Genomic DNA, 17611 nt, shown 5'->3' with positions numbered 1-17611 from the left:
GGTTGTCAACACAGCTCGGGAGCGGCATCGACCTCTACAGGACACAAGCAGAAGCACAATATAAGTACCACGCCTCAACATGAGCATGAGTACATTTCCAGATATGCAAAAGTTATATAATGGACTCAGTGCCAATACTTTATATCGCAGTGAGCGGCTGAATGTCTATGTTTTCATTCAATTAAAACATTACTTCAGATTCAGGCTCAAAGCATTAACCATCGCATTAGATTTGTGGTTGAAAAACAAAATTTAACTATTATGCAATAGTGCCTAAATATGGTGCCAGAAGGCAAGCAGGTGAGTCACTGTTATCTCTTGAATGACTATGGCTGTGTCCTATATTTTCAGTAAATACACAGATAGCTGTGAATTTATTGAAAATAAAGGCAATTTGAAAATGTGCATCAATTACTTAATAACAAATATAACCACAACGTTGTGAAAGGCAAAATAGGTATATGCAACATAATCATGTTGTGTGCCCAGGCAGATACAGTTACTTAAGCCAAGTAAAGAAATACAGAGCTCAGCAGAGATTATTTTTTTTCCATTTCAAGAAAAGTGAAAATGGTAGGCAACAGATGGGAGGTTAAGGGGTGACATGACATCCCTCTTGATGAGATGAGTTTTTTAGCCAACAATGGAAAAACGAGGAGTGACTCTTCTGTTAGGGCTGGAGGAGAAAGGTCATTAGAGAGGCAGAGGGGGAAACAGCTGAGTCCAGATATAGAGATTACAAGGTTTCTGCAGGGACAACAGAGATATAAGCATGAGCAACATAGTGCCAGCAGAAAGAGAAACAGGCTCTTTTTTTTGCTGCTATTTGGTTTTTCTACTGCACTCATTTTGGTTATTAATATACCACTAATACTGCTAATGTTTTTTAAAAACCATGTGCAGATGTATTCATGGTAGGAAGCAAGTGTGTGATGATAAGAATATCCTACAAACATTTCATTCAGATGTGTCACTTCTAAAAAGTAATTGAATAGGCCTAATATTAGAAAAGGAGAATAGGGGGATTCAGTGTACATTCAGACTTCAATGTATTGAATGTTTTTTGTGGCCACATACTGTATAATATTTGCGAAAAGTAAGTGATCTTTTACCAAGAAAACTAGTGAGGAAAACTGGAGAAATAATCATACCCCAGTTGGACTCTGTTTTACTCATATTCAGGTGAAATATTTTCAACCAGGGACTATTAGAAACATCAATGAAGTTTCTCATCACTTTCAGCTAATCTGAACATTGTTTTAACATGCTTCACAGTCTGTCCACGTAGTCAGCGGGAAATTCCACCACTAGACCTAATAACAACATGCCATATTGTCTCTGCTTCCCAGAATAGATCAGACACTGAATGAAAGGAGCAAACCCTTCTATTATTTCCATACATATTCACAATATGTTGATTGAGAGAATTATTGTATTAAATAGGGAGATTACAACGCAAGGCTCAGTTTAGCCCTATGCATGGTCTAACTTAAAGCAGTATTGACCTTGGAGGACATTTAGCCAACGTCCCTTTTTCCTGTTGTAATTTTAGAAGATCATCATCATGTGGTGGATTGCATTACAATGGCATCAGCCATGCCTAAAATCTACTGGTTTCATAAATAGAGTTTTGAATGAGGATAAACTCAGCAGCAATAAGCCAGATTTATGCTCTACATCCTAAATGAATTTGATTGGGTAACCCTTTTTTTCATATATTTTTATTAAAGATAAATATGTACAACAAGGCAAGAACAACATAGCAAGCTATAACTATAATAAGACTGCTTAGTTAGTGGTCTGAGTTTTTGTGAGCTTTATCACTGAAATATCTATGAGATTAACCACTACTGCTGCAAGAATTAATTAATTTGACATTATATATCATACTACCATGACAGAGAACGTTATCCATATTATCCTGTTTGAAGTACAGCAGAAGGAAAAGGAAGCCTATGTTAACATAAAACAAGTAAATGGGGTATTTTACAGTCACTACTTTAAGTCCTCATCGTAAAATATTTTCCTTTTCGGGGGCTGAAGGAGGGTGGGGGTTTCAATTGATTGTGTAAGTGAGGACCTGATTGCATAAGCTTTCATTTTAATCAAAGTGGCTGAGTGCAATGACTCTAAGGGGTTTGCTGGTGTTTTAACAAGAAATGCTATAACAAGCATGCACTTGTCCTTTGCACCCTAATTTATCCTGTAAACACTCATACAGTAACTGTACAGTTTGGGTGATCTAACTATGTTTAATGGTGCTTAAAATAGAATGGTTGTCTTTATAAGTAGACCCTTTTTTGTGCCCTCGTGCAGAAGCAAAAGCAATGCCACTAATCATTGTTGAAACAAGATGCCTGCAATTCAACAATCTTTAACCTTATGTACACCTCAAACTTCAATGCAAATGCCATCAGCCTCTTCTTTACATCTTTACAAGGTTGTAAGTGCTGCTCTAGCAGGCAATGGTTGGCCATCACAGTCAGTTATCATCAGCTCAGGGGTCTGTGCTCCCATCATAACCGCTCTTATATGCCCGGCCACACCTCAAGTTTTATCAACTAGTTTCCAGCCATCCCCTTACCATTAAAGCACTGCAGTTCCTTACCAGTTTTAGCATTCACCTCAGCAGCCTGTGCAGCTGCCTCACCAAGTTTTTCCTTATCTCTGCCAGTTCCAATCATATGCTTCAAAACCAACAGGAGTTCCCCCTAATCCCAGTTTCTCTTTCCCATTGGCTCTTGAACAGCAGACATGACTAAACGCATGACGGATTGAAGGTCACTCACTCTCTTATTTAAACCGTAATAACCCCCATGAGTTTACAATGTTGAAGGTGGCTTTCACTTATATCATTCCGTTTTGGATCATCTTCCTGAAACTCGCCATCCTGCACCACAAGCCAGACTTCTACAACAGCTCCCGAGCAACAGTACCGTCAACCACATCAGCTGGCCTGAAAGTAGATACAGACCATAATCTCTCCAACGTGGCCCGTGAGATGCAAGAGTGTCTCAAAACTTTGCAGTAAGGGTGAGGTCATTACAACCAAAGTGCTGCAGAATAATCCTTTGATTCTCATACACAAAGTGTGTTGTGGTACAGCCAGTTGCTGACTCACAGTACCGTAGTTATGTCGAGTTGCCGCCCCAACCTCTCACCACAATCTGGTTTTATTATTCAAAACGGTTGTCACGATATCCAACCAATTATGAAAAGACATGTAAGCATCCCACTTTGGATGGTGAAGTTTATTTATGTAGCATAATGTCTTAGTCCCAAACCATGACAACCTAAAGTGAATACCAGGAGACAGCTGTGCAGTCTTACATGCTCCTCTGAGCTTCTTTTAGTTTCCCACCTATATGCTATACATATAAAGAGATATGGTGTAAAAACTAACAATTTAAAACAATTGTGTGGTGCATTATCAGATCTTTCTAAAGTCCTATTTGAAAAAAAAAATTGACATCAGTTAAATATTTTGATTTCCTGTGAAATCTATAGCTGTGGTATGTGTTACCACCCTCGTGGCCCATATGCATCCTCCTACAAGACTTTTTTATTCTTATTTATTTACGTTTTATATACGTACTTTATTCATTCCTGATTCAGCTACCTGCAGCTAGCTGCCTTCTGTATGGAGTGAGGATATTACAGGCTGACAAAAACAAATATCATATTCACCCTGTTTTTCAATGTCAACAGGATTTAATAACGAATGGGAAAAGACCACTTCCCTCTGAGTATTTACTCTGAAAGATTTTGAGTCTGAGATAATTGTTGGGACACTACATTTTCTTAGCTTAATTTGTGTTCCCCCAAAGTATGAACTTTTGCAAAAATCTTCCTTCCTGATATGGATCAACATTTAAGACAGATGTGTCTAGCTATATCTCTCCTGACACATTTCTTGATTGCCATAAGAGTCTGTGAAAAACACATTTAAAGTCATTATGTTCTTTGATTCTGTACTATTAGTAAAAACTAGCTGTAAGACAATTGTTGCTTTAATCTCTGGCTGCAGATACACAGATTTATTTTTGATCTTTTGCCTTTATTCAAGACAGTAGAAAGAGTTACTCAGGGAGAGAGAATGGAGCAATAATAACCAGTATATATGGGGCAGGACCTAACCACTGGGCAATTACCGCCCCTATGGGTAGGGAGGAGGAAATCAAAATATTGGACAGATTTCCTCATTTTAAAATTGTGTTTTTTAAAGATCAAGACCCCCTACATTTACGTAGGCGATATTTCACTGGCAGGCATGCATAGCACACTGAGGCCATGCATCATGAGTCAGGGCATGGTCATCATCAACTTTTACAGTGTGTATTATTCACTGACACTGACATTTAATTTAGAGCACTATTCACTTTACTCATACATTTAGCTCTGAATAAATGAGCAGGGTTTCTGATAGAGTTAGAGAAGGATGAGAGTTTATAAAAGCCATATACTGCTTCAGGGCGCAGATGAGCAATTGTCACGAGGCTCAGAATTTCAAGCAATGGTTCAGCAGAATAAAGCAACTTTTATAAAAAAAATCCTTTTCAACCTGCACTACACATGCCCATGCTGTCTTAGAGGATAAATACCCAAGAAAATCAATACAAAGTAAAGTCTTTGTCCTTTATGTCATGTGAATCAAATTAAATAAAAGGCCCACACAACTCTTCCTCTTTGCCTTTTGTACTAAGGGGATACACTCTTTCGTGCACGCATGCATGCACATCGTGAACGCGCATGCTTCCACAGCTCCGTAAATTTCTTCTGAATTGCCAATTTGATACCCACTGAATGTACGCAGAAAGTGTAGCAAGTGGGCGCAACACAGTTTCTGAATCCGCTTCCGGACTGCCGACGACACCGATGCCCACAGACTGATCACAGGGCTTTTACCCGAACAGCACTGAATGGTAGCAGCTGAGAGACGGGTGCGGAGCGAGGGTTTCCAAACCCGGAGGATTTCTCACGGCTCGCGGACTGGAATGCGCTTCTATATTTATCCCCATATACGGATGACAACCTCAAAACAATCGTACACTGAAAACTTTGGGCTCTACATTTGACGCGGAGCTGGTTTTAAGATTATATGACAGCCGGTCCAAGAGCAGACATGATGCAGGTGCAAACTGTGGGCTAACGTTGGTACTGAAATGACTTGCTCGGCGCTGACGCGTTTCACTGCCATGCCAACCCTGCATTGTCAGATGCCATTTTATTCTGCGTTATCCCAGCGTCCGGAATTCTAACAAACCGGGCCTGTTGTGTAATTAGAAGTTCGTGCAGACTGTAGCAAACAAGCTGGTGCAATGAGAAGCTACGCTGCCCCAGACATCGTGCGCAATTTGTGCTGAAGCTTTTATGGGTCCTGCGTACTCAGGCTCCCGGCTTCCACTTGGAGAAGTGTGCTGCGGGGCTGTCAGATTCACATCTGGACCGCTGTGGTACTGTCATCTGCGGCCTGTTCGGACTCTGCACTCCCTGAACTTGTTGTGGGTTAAGGGGAACTGATTGAGCTCGCCTCCTCCTCGGAGAGGTTTCGTGTTAGAGGGAAGGGTGATTATTTGGCCTGGACTTTATCGGTGATCCACTCGGAACACCGAGGTCCAAAGCTGGACTGGCTGACTACTCATGGAAAAAACGCTTTTCCAGCTATGGATTTTGCGTAGCCAAGTCACGCATTTTTAAAGGCAACGCTAGGGTGACATTGCAGTCTTCTCATTGCATCGGTTATTTCGTCGTCCGACAAAAAAATAAAAGAGTGAAAGTGGAGTATTGTCCGTCGTACGTATCAACGCAGTGGGATTTCTACGTCTGGTCGGCGTTCCCCCCCACCCTTCCCGCGGTGACGGTTATGGGTCGGAAGCGGTGTGTCGGTGCAGATTGTTCCAAGATGGCGGCCGGGTGCTGCGGGGTGAAGAAGCAGAAACTGTCGGGATCGCCCGGGTCGGGGGGTCCCGGCGGGGTGGGGGCGGGAAGCGGGGTGGCAGGAACCGGACATTGTGGCTCGGAGTTGGGGATTGGCTCCTCGGCGACCGTTGCAGCAGCGGCGAACGTGAGCAGAGCCAACGGCCTGGGGGGACCCGGGGGTAACGTTAGCGGCAGCGGCGGCGGTAGTAGCGGAGGGAGCAGCGGCACGAACGCGCTGTCCACAGCCCCGGCCGGTTACACTTCATCCGGCCTCTCCCCGAATCTCAGCGCGGGACCTGGTTCGGGAAGTGGAGGCAGAAAAATGGTCGTCTCAGCGGAGATGTGCTGCTTCTGTTTTGACGTGCTTTATTGCCATCTGTACGGATACCAACCTCCGAGAACACCCAGGTTTACAAACGATCCCTAGTGAGTATTTTATTTTCACCCCTTTTGTTTGTTTGCTGTATGACAAAAAACTCATCCGTGTATTCATCAACACATGTCTTTCACTGCTTACTTTATGGGTTTGTGTAAGGATTCTGCTTCTGTTTATACACCACTAACTGTCACATCTAAACAACATTTAACTCACAAAGAAACAAAGGTGAAAAGCCCCAAAAAGAGCTCAGCTTAATGTGGTTGAGTTCAAAGTAGGCCCTCGTTGGGACCGTCCGTACCGGCCTGCAGCTACACTAACTCTACATTTACATAGTATATGATACAACGACTGTGTAAGCTACTACAGAATATGGTAGCAGTCTTTAACATGTTCGCTGTCAGTATACGACAACAACAAAAAAACGTTTTTTAAATGCTGTCTATCCAATTGTCCAACACTGGCTAACGTTAGCTAAGCCTGTTAGCTACTCTCTTTTTTTCTAGCTAGCTGCTAACACTCAAGCTAAGATAAAAAAAGAAGCAAGGTGTATCGAGTATAATAACACGCCTTGATTGTTTTCTTTTTTTGTTATCAGTAACAGTTTGTCCCGTGATGGTAGTTTAACTGCTAAAATAGAATACACTTCAGATAAATTCGACATTATTAATATTTGAAGCTGCCCTCATTGAACTCTAGATTGCCACATACCGAGCTTAGCTTCGATAGCGGTTAGCCACATTAGCCTAGCAACAAGGCATCAATTAGAGAAAATATTAAAATACCTGGTGTTTCGAAAGTCTTTGTAGCATCACAACCAGATAACCTGTCTGATAACTTATTACTTTTCTAGCAGGTTATGTTAGGTAAATGGGATGTCTATTTAGGGCAAACTAACCGTAATAACCGGATTAGCATCAAACAACAAAGAATATATGGCTAAGTGCTTAGTGACCGTAAGTGTTTTTTGATTTAAAAATGCATTTAATTCATTAGCATCGCTTATAATAAGTGTAAAATAGGGGTTTTGACATGTGAAGAAGTCATTTGACACGTGTTAGAGAAGTTTACGTTTATACAGCTAAATGTATATATTCTGCACGTCATCTAAACATATCGACCCCACCTAACATGTGGTGTAACATGATAGTCTTTACTGTCCTTTCACATACATTAGAGGCTGTAGAGGAGTCGCTTACACAGCAGTCATATCAGACTTAGACAGTTTGTCGACGGGGGAAGAAACTTTGTGCTGGCCTTTTGATTGGGGACTCGTTGGTCTTTGTTGAAATTCACCTTCTTTGCTGTAATGACAATTTGCAAAATCAAAGAGACGTCAGTATTTCAATTCAACATGCAGACTCTAAAATACATAGTTTAAATTATTATAAAAGACTAGAAAAGGTCATGAATGGTAAAATGTACTATTGAAGGGCTTGCCGGCAGTCATTTTCCATTTAGGGAAAACGTCCTACTTACATAAACAATCCTCTGTATACTCTGACTCATATTGACCAAGTTTTTTGTCAATAAAAGTACAGCTGTGTTGAAATATTTCACATGCTAACCTACAATGTTCATGTGCCATGTTTAGACCTTTAATGTAAACTGTGTTCTCAAAATCTGTCAGAGTAACCCATCTATCCTCTTAGTAAACTACAGAGGTAAGACTGCACATTGAAACATAACAACCATTGTAAACTCACAGTGCTGTAGAAAATAATGAACTGACTTATCTAACTCAGAGCTCACTGTCTGCGACGTTTTACCGAAGCAAACCAAATGCCTGCATCAAACAAATCTGTTTGATTCCTTCGTTATACGTTTTTTAATGTCAGTTTACTTGGGACATGCTGACTCTATAAAGGTCCACACGGTGATATGTGAGCTAACACAGTTTATTTTGTAAGTGCGTTCTCATAGTATTCTCCATATGTTTAAATTAGTGTTGCCATCTCAACTTACATCAGTGTCTTAATGTTAACAAAAGGGTTTGCACACCGGAGAACAGCACAGAGAACATGACAGCTATTTTGACTCATTTTAGTCAGATACAGTCGCCATCAAACTCCATAAAACATTTCTCCATATTGAAGGCTGTCAGCGTTGTGTACCTGCACGCTTGAGCATAAAGTTAAAGTGTGCTGAAGCCAAGGGAGCGTACCGTGCCTGAACACGATGCGGAGCGTTTACACTGACCAAACGAGCTGGACTTTAGGGTTGAAGTGTGTTTGGCCACGGTATGGCTTTCCAGTGTGACCGCGCCCTTAGTCACTCAGGGATAGAACAGCTTGTTGTTGACTTTTTGATAAACTGGGCTAAGTAGCTTTTGTTATCCCCAAAATTTTGGGGATAAAACATGTATTTGCGTTATTGTTTCTCATATACTATTGAACTGTTCTGTAAGGCCTCTAAGGTTGATATGCAAAAACAAGTTGTGCATTAAATGGTGGACTGACTGTGTTGTTGCGTCCCGAGTGTATGTTGCTTTCTTTTTCTCAATAATTCAGTACTCTCTGTCAGTGGCTTGATTATAACAAATAACACATAACAAATAACACTGCCCCTTTATTAAACTCATTGAAAGCTCTTTTTTTTAGAAGAAATTCAGTTTATAGAAAAACAAATGATGGGTATCTTCCCTTAGCAAAGACACACAAGAGATTGTAAAAGGCCACACTTCAGGGGTTTGGCTGTTTTTCTTGCTTAAACTTCCCACACTCCCTTTGTAAAATGTCCCTTCGTTGACTAATTTAGGTCTATCATATTTAAAGAGTCATTAAGATTTCATCTAACTTTCACCATGAAACCAGAGTCCACCTCATAACCAGCCTGTCGTGATGAAGAGTTTGGTAAGCCAGTAGCCACCAATGTGAAAACTCCCATAGAAAGAGAAATTCCCCCTCATGGTCTGTGGTGTCCTCAACTTGTCCTTCTCTTGGGGCCATTGTCAGAATGAATTATTGAAATGCTCAAGACCATGGAAAAGTTTGACTTGCACACTGTGCTCTTTAAAGTCTGTAAAACAATGCAGGGCTTCAGGTCAGATATTTAAACAACAGCATATTTATAGACTGTTACTAAAATGTTGCTCATTAAACTTAACCATTATGATTTATGTATTTGTTTTATTTAAAAAAAAAAAATGGTTGTGGTGCACCTTGCTCTGTCCGATCAGCTTGTCAGAATGAAGATGAAAAAGATTTGCCTTGAGGACTTATCCGTCACAGCACTGTCCTGAATTAAGAAGCCAGTTCCACAAAGTATATCATACAGGGTTAGTTTGAGGCGAGTCTCAGTTTTGCTCTCCGATCAGTCAATTGCAAGTTAGAAAGTTCAAATCTGTGTCACTACTTGTCAAACATAATCCATAGTCAGTCTTTATTTGCAAAACCAGACTCAGGTATGTCTGAACATGTTTACCATCCAAATAGATAAGTTTTTAACAGTGAAGCTTCATCAAAACACAAACGGTTGTATGCCACTGTAATTTTCATGATACTGTATCATCCTGCTTTTCAACAAGCTGTTTGACATGTTAACATCCTCAGTCTTTTAAAGCAGTTCAACATAAAACAGATGGAAAATAACTTCATAAAGGGTGGAAAGTTATTGTTTCCAAACTGAAACACGTTGGGTGGACAGATGGCTCAGTGTTCTGAACAAAGGCTTTCACTCTTTGGTGTAAACTGATGATGTAAAAGGCAGACGCATGCATATTCTGCCTAATGTGAATGTCAGCTGTGCATATTAAAGTGATTTGTTCTTTTAACCATGGCATAAAAAGTACATCTGGTGCGCATTTCAGTGCTGCGGCTGAACATGGCTCTCCTGTTTGTGTTTTTCAGCCCGCTGTTTGTCACATGGAAAATAGGCAGAGACAAGCGGTTGCGGGGTTGTATAGGTACATTTTCTGCCATGAATCTGCACTCAGGACTCAGGGAGTACACCCTTACCAGGTAAGCATACAAAAATTCATCTTTCATCTTTAAACAAGACGGACATGTAAAGCTTCATGTGCGACTTTTTGGGTCCAGTAGATGTCGCCCTTGAGCACCAGTATGAAACCAAAACAACTCGAGCTGCATTGTTGTGCTAGCAGGCTAACATTAGCGAAACGAAAGAGCTAACGAAAATGTACATGATGAACACAAACAGAGGACACGTTACTAAATCATCATTTCAAAGTCCTTCAAGTTGTGCATAAATATTGATCAACTCGAGGGAAAGACACTTGATGTGCTAAAAATGTTCTGGGGGAGACCTTCAAACTTTAAACAGCCTAAAACTTAACAGCACAGATGTCGTGCATTTATAATAAGTTTGGTTGAAGCGGTCAGTAACTCGCAAATTCTCACTATGAAAAAAACAAATTTTTTCCATATCGCTCACCACTAACGGGACGTTTCATATTGTTTGAGTAATCTTTGTGTTAGTAAGACAATATGTTAACTTTGTATTTAAAATACTTTATCTGACATGAAGAGAGAAGACAGCGACACAAAGGAATATGGATCCCCATTAGCCACCACCTAAGTAGCAGCTACTCTTCCTGCCGTCCGCTCATACAAGTAGAATGTGTGTCTAGAACAATAATATTTAATTTAAGAGTGTGAAACTTTGCCTATAAAGACTCCATGTTATAGTCTAATTAGGCAGTCGTCAATGACACTGGTTGTTTCTTTATTGGTGGTTAATCTTTAGATCGGTCGCTCATCATGTCTTGATAAAAATGTAGTTCAGGAACCGGGCAACGTTCACTTCAAAGTCAGCTCTGTATGTATTTAAGTGATGGTCAAATGTTAATAACTAATTGAGTTCAATGTAGTAAGAGGCAGGTTTGTAACATATACATCAAAAAAAAAAAAGGTAAAGCAGAGCCCTCTGTGATTGCCGGAAGTAGAATTACTCAGTCGGCTTTCTTGACCTGACGGCAAACAAAATAAAGCTGTCAAAGACACGTAAACACTGGGCTTCCTGCTGTGAATGTTTACAGACACAAACAGCACTGAGCTGCTGTGAGGCATGCTGAGACCGTGCTGGACTGCTGTACGTCTAAAGGTCATCTCTATCACATCGGCAATTATAGGCCTGTACCACATGTTGGAAGTAGAAGTTATCCTTCAGTAAAATCAAGTTATAGAAGTGGATTTTATTCCTAATCCCGCTCACAGTAATTGATCACTTAAGGCCTCCTTTGAACTGGACCATGTCACCTCTGTTCCCGCAGAACAATCAGGGCATTTTCTTTGTTCTTTATCTCCACAGTGCCCTTAAAGACAGCCGCTTCCCCCCAATGACAAGGGATGAGCTGCCTCGCCTCTTCTGCTCAGTGTCTCTTCTCACAAACTTTGAGGACGTCGGTGATTACCTTGACTGGGAGGTAAGACGCACTTGCTCAGGCATCATAACTACTTGTGTCCTCAACTAAGAAAATACATAGAAATGATTCTAACCATTCATTCAACTTTTGAATTAAATTTGATATTGCATGTGGTTGACAAACGTAACACTTCATGGGCTTGAAGAATAGTTGTTGCTGTTTTCTCAACCTTCACTTTGTCGGATTGAGATCTTCATTGGCTCCAAATGACTTCTGCTCTCTTGTCTTTCCTGCTCTGTATTCCAGGTGGGTGTCCACGGTATTAGGATAGAGTTTTTCAATGAAAAAGGATCAAAGCGCACCGCCACCTACCTACCAGAGGTTGCAAAGGAGCAAGGTGAGAACTAATCGCGTTCCTAAAATTGGAGCTTTAGCTGCTGTTCGTAAAAGCTTTTGTACCGCCGTGTCAAATCATACATTTTGTATTTGATAAGGTTGGGACCACATTCAAACCATAGATTCCTTACTACGAAAGGGAGGCTACAAAGCTCCCATCACAAATGACTTCAGGAAGACCATTAAGTTAACCAGGTAAGATTAAACTTTATGTTGGCTTAAGGTATGCTAATTGATGAAGTTGCCAGTAATGTGCTCGACTATTATTTAGATCCATGTTCCCAGACAAAAGAAAAATTTGTTGTAATACTCGAGCCCTCGTCCTTTTGTGAAGTGCCATTCATTCAGCCTGTCTAGTTGCTTCAGATGGGAATCTACCAATTGAACTCATGTGTCCTGCAGGTCTTTAGATAAAGCCAGTTCTTTTAAAACACGTTTACCCAATAGGACCTTAAGGACATTTTGTACACTTCCTCTCGTGATGTAAATAGAGAAAGCATCTGTTAAAGCTTCAAAAAAAAAAAAGTCTTGGAGTTTGGCGTGAAAACGATGTGACCTTGACAGACTTCTCTAGCCCACTGCCTCAGCTTGAAGCTACGTCAGCGACACATAATGAACACTGCTCTTCTGTTCCCAAGGTACCGTAGCGAGAAGATGACAATGGGTTATGCAGAGTACATCGCCCACCGCCAGCACCATCACTACCAGAATGGCATCGGGCACCCTCTACCACCCTACAACCATTATTCCTGACAGCGAGCCGCATGACCAATCATTGGACCTCTCCGCGGACCTTTTCCCAGGAGAGCCCGCCCCCTCCTGGTCTAGCTATTTCTACTACTGTACCATTTTATGATGATAGTTTCCGTTGCCATGCTGTCCGTCTCCCTGACGTTGACATGGCAACGGGTGGCAACGAAGCATCATTTGATTACGGCAAGAAATCCACTCTTCTTATTCTTTGCCTGTGGTCAAGTTTTGCAGCATATATAAACCTATATCAATGACACCCCCCCCCCCCCCCCCCATTCATATTTTTGAAGAAAAAAAAAAAAAAAAAAAATTAAAGAAACGCTAGATTTGATCAATCCTGCGTATTTTCAGCAAAACGAATCAGGTGTTTGATTCTGTGGATGGAAGGAAGTCTCTTATAAGGTGGATTAGTCTCGCGCTTCTATTGTTCAGGCTTTGCTTCAAATTAACACGAACTAAAAGAAATTCTTATTTCCTCCTTTTCTTTAATTAACTCTCCTGACATGTATACCATGTAGCAAGGCAACTGCACTTCTCAAAGGCTGTGCCGTCTCTATTCTGGCTCCTCTCAAAAAAAAAAAAAAAAAAAAAAAAAAAAGAGTGACTGTTGAGATTGTGTTAGCCTTGTGAACTCTTGTAGTAATGTAGTTGGGACTATATATATTATGGGATCTGTATGCTCCAAAGTATAGTGTGTAGGATTGTGATGCCCTTTGACCGGCCTTTGCTGGTAGTGTTTATTGTTCGAGCTCACAAATGTGTGATTTTCTGTGTGGATATAGGTTTTGGTCTGCCACCAAATTGAAACCGGTAGAATAAATTAGAAATTGGATTTATACCGAAGGTTCCCTACTGAGAGTTTTTGAGTATTTGAAGTGTTTATGTTGGACCTGTAAACCTTGAACTGCATATTCTAGCATAGAGCTTTAGTTTAGATGTTTTTGTTTTTTTTTGTTGTTGAGCTTTTCCAAATGTTGATCTTGAGGAAGCCATTTTGTCAGAGGAAAGTGGAGAGCACACAGATGATTAGTTGATGTAAAATGGGCTATATAAGTGGGTCTGACTTCCATGCATTGGAATGAGGGGAGCAGGCAGAACTACAGGTCCCAAGGAGAAAAAAAAAGCACAGCGTGGACAATGCTGTGATTGGGTGTCTGTTGGTTTGTGAGTTTACTGGCAGGGAGTCACTTGAAAGGGACATGCTTTTAACTACTCAAAGCCATATTCTCTTTTTACTCTACACTCAGTAAAAGTGGTCTGTCGTTTGGCTTGACGGGTTTGCATTCGGTGCCAGTTGACTGGTAGCCTCTAGTATAATCATTCTTCAACCTCTGAATGCAAACTCCAACACCAGCCGGCCTCAGACGAGGCCGCACCACTGAATGCTAATCGTCACACATCGCGGTTTCACTCATTAGTCATATGTCTTGTATATTGCTCGTGTCGTCGTGGAAACACTTACTTGCCTCTTCAGGTCATAGCTAACCAGTGTCACTCATCCATTAAGTATGATGTATAAAAAAACACCTGTCATTTTGAAGACGCACAATGAAAGTGATCTATTTAAAATGTGTCATTTAGAAGTGCATGTCATTGAGCGGATAGTTGATTCAGTTGTTGAAACCGCACCGAAACCGTTCTCTCCTCTCTAAACTTTTCGCCGTTCAATGAGATCCCGTCACTGTGCGCGTCCACGACACGTGAAGTGTTCCGCTGCGTGCTCTTGTTTAGTCAGCTGTTTGGCACTAGGTTCGCGCAAACACAGTCGAGTCAGAACTGGTTCCTTGCATGGGGCCGAAGGGCTCACAGTCGAGGTCTACAGATTTAAAGCCAGGGCTTTGTAAGGACTGAAGAAGCCATTTCCCACCCCGATACGTCTTGTTGTTGTGAATCACACCCACACATGCTAGACGAGGTTTCCTTTTTGTTTGAGGAATTCCAGAATGTCTGAGGATCACGGCGTGGGATCCGCTTGCTTTGGGGGTCGGTTTAGTTTTGCTAACTGGAATTTTTTTTTTTGAGAGGTTCTTGTTACATGACCAACATCTTTTCTTCGTAACAGCCTTTAAACTAACTGACAGGTTATTTTTTTCTTTATGCAAATATGTCAAGGGCTTTTGGCACTCCATCCACAGTAACCCGAAATGACCCAGATTTAAGTTGTGTTGCCTTACATGAATGATTTAATAAACACTGGGCCGGTAGATGACGCTCTGAGTGTTCCTCTGTCCCGTGCTCTGTTTGCAGCTCATCTTCACACCACAGTGCAGGAAGGGAACTCGCATGACGTTTTCCTCACTTGAATGCGATCAGACATTCTCAATGGACGCTCTCCTGTACGATTGCCGTCTCCTCGTTTTGACGTCCAGCTGCGGGTCCTCGATTCTTTCGGCTCTGAAAGCCCCGCATACTCTGTTCAAACAGTGTCTGACACTGTGGTGGTGTTCTTCTAAATGTTTCAATCATCGAAAGTGATTCCAATGTATGCCTCTTACGATAAACACACTACATAACGATCCAGAGGAACAGTCAGGCGTTTGTTTCCCGGCCCTTTTGATACAGCACAACCTGAATTTTTCTGCTGCAAAACCAAATTGACCATGTTCTTTTACATACATGTCTTTGTATACACATGCAATGTCTTTAGTTGCATGTATGTATGAGTATGAGACCTATGGTTTTATCCATGATATGCTTGATCTATGGCTTAGACGCTCTTATTAACCATTAAGAGATTTAAAAGACAAATATGGTGCTATCGGACCTCATATTGGGGTGGTCACAGCTTGTGACTGGTCATGCGGACTCATTGATCATATCATACTTAAAGATGCTGCATGTACGATTTTCTCTGTTGTACGTGGCTGTGAGGTGAGTCTTGACGACACATTTTAAGACTGAAGGATGTGTTCATCACCGTTAACAAACAGTAGCCCCGTTCATTTAGTCCATTTATGGGTGATTTTTGGGATCAATTCCCTATGGGAAAACTGACTGATATCTTATATAGTGAAGAAGGAGGAGTCCCTGCAGCAAACCCATCATAGGGGCTCTGAATGTACTGTCGGAGGTCGTCTTTTGTCATTTCAGCAGTATAAGAGAAAATCCTACATGTACTACCTTAACTATCCTTGATATATGCAGATCTGTTCAACAGGTGTTTTTGTTTTTCCCTACCAGTGCAAGTCAACACCCGTTGCAGGTTTGAAAGGACAAGAAGTCACACGTAGCCTCCTCCCCCCCCCCCCCCCCCCCCTCCCCCCCCCCCCCTCCCTCCCTCCCCCACCCCTCGATAACTCCCCACACTGTGGCCTGTACTCATGGCCTAGTTTGTGCAGGCGTGTGACGTGTGTGTCGGTAGAAGGTGGCAGTAGTAGTGCTCGTCGCCTCTCCCGGTAAACCGGAGGCTGCTTCTTCCGAGCACAGTCTCCGTTTTTTTTTTCCCTCTAGCTGCTGAATCGTATGACCTCTTCTGAAAAGGAAAAGTTGGGAGACGCTGACTTGTGAAGAGCTCGTCGAGGCCACCACAGTCACTCTCACACGACGTTGAAGGTTAGCATTTCCTTTCACGGGACGCAGTGTTAATGTTTTACGTAGAACACGCAGAAAATAGTCCTGCTTCTGTACTGATTAACTGTTTTAAAAGCATTGATACCTCATGGGACGTTATGGAACGACATTAGGAGTTTGTTGTAGCAGATAGTGTTTTGGTTCCATACCAGGGTTAGAGTTCAGCCTCAGCATTCCCAGCGTGGTCATTCTCATATTTCAAGGAATGCTCAAGCTCGTGTTACCTTCGTATGTTTGACTGAACCAAAGATGCCAGCGGCCATACCCAAATGCTGCTCTTCAGGCCTGGCTTCCTGTCCTTCCAAAAGACACCCCCTGCAATTGACAAAAAAATGTTCTGTCTTTTTTTTTCTTTTTTTTTTCTTTTTTTTTTTTTTTGTGCGATTTCTCAACTGTCTTGACTTATTGAGCAACCCAATTTTTCAATGAATTTTCATTGAGTCTATCTCTGACGCCCTTCAAGGCATCAAGGATGGTTACAATGGTTGCAAATTGTTGTTACTTGTTTTGTTTATTATTATTATTATTATTAGTGGTAATGTTATAATTTACAAAAATGAAAAAATCCCATGGTGTGCCTCCTAGCTTTATGGGTTTCTAAATGTTTTTTTCCCCTAAAGACCAGCAGTTATACTTTGTATAAAAGATGGATTTTTCCTTATTTTCTATGCCATTAAAGAAGAAAAAAGCCTGTTTTCTTTACTCTGGACCCAGTAGCTGCACTGGTATACAATCGCACTGATAGATGAATATAAAAAAAAAGAATAAATGAATCAATAATAATAATGATAATGACAAATGAAATAAGAACTACAATAAACTTGTGTTTGAAACTTTTATTAAAAAAAAAAACCTAAAAAAGCAAATAAAAAGGAAATGACTGTTTTTGTACATCAAAATAAATTCTTTTCAAAATAATATTTTGGATCTAGTTTCAAAATTATTTTAGTGGTTTTCTATGTTCTGAGTTTCTGAGACACTGACTTCTAAGATGTGTCACTGTACAAAATGAATTATTTCTGTTGCAGTGGCCTGATGGGCTGGGAGGGTTGCCTGGTGTAACTCCTCATACCAACTTTGATTTCTTTTCTTTTTCAATTTTTGGAACTTTTTTCTGCTTTATAGTAACTTGAAAAATGTCGATGGAATAATATGAACTGGGAACTTCAGATCTCTTCCCCCCCTCGTAGAAATAGACCCTTCTTCCTTTCCTGTTGAATTGCTGTTAGTGTGACGCGACTTGAAATGGGCATTTACTATGATAGTATGACTCC

The 17611-nt window shown here is 41.1% G+C and overlaps 1 protein-coding gene across 1 annotated transcript; it reads left to right on the top strand.

The window, feature by feature from the left end:
* Positions 1-5575: 5575 nt before the first annotated feature.
* On the top strand, positions 5576-17255 carry ammecr1 (AMMECR nuclear protein 1). Its single transcript, XM_079355579.1, has 6 exons — positions 5576-6345; positions 10144-10254; positions 11564-11678; positions 11925-12015; positions 12113-12209; positions 12653-17255. Exons 1-6 carry the CDS (start codon positions 5864-5866, stop codon positions 12765-12767), a joined length of 1011 nt encoding a protein of 336 aa, XP_079211705.1. The 5' UTR covers positions 5576-5863; the 3' UTR covers positions 12768-17255.
* The last annotated feature ends 356 nt before the right edge of the window (positions 17256-17611 follow it).

This window comes from Symphodus melops, assembly GCF_947650265.1.
Source record: "Symphodus melops genome assembly, chromosome: 11".
NCBI lineage: Eukaryota > Metazoa > Chordata > Actinopteri > Labriformes > Labridae > Symphodus > Symphodus melops.
This window is presented reverse-complemented; position numbering and strand designations above follow the sequence as displayed.

What these genes read in the sequence shown, in the direction of transcription:
- ammecr1 (XM_079355579.1), top strand. Translation starts at nt 5,864, where the DNA reads ATGGGTCGGAAGCGGTGTGTCGGTGCAGATTGTTCCAAGATGGCGGCC. An exon ending in GTGATTACCTTGACTGGGAG is followed by an intron (nt 11,679 to 11,924) that starts GTAAGACGCACT and finishes TCTGTATTCCAG; the next exon opens with GTGGGTGTCCACGGTATTAG. An exon ending in AAGACCATTAAGTTAACCAG is followed by an intron (nt 12,210 to 12,652) that starts GTAAGATTAAAC and finishes TCTGTTCCCAAG; the next exon opens with GTACCGTAGCGAGAAGATGA.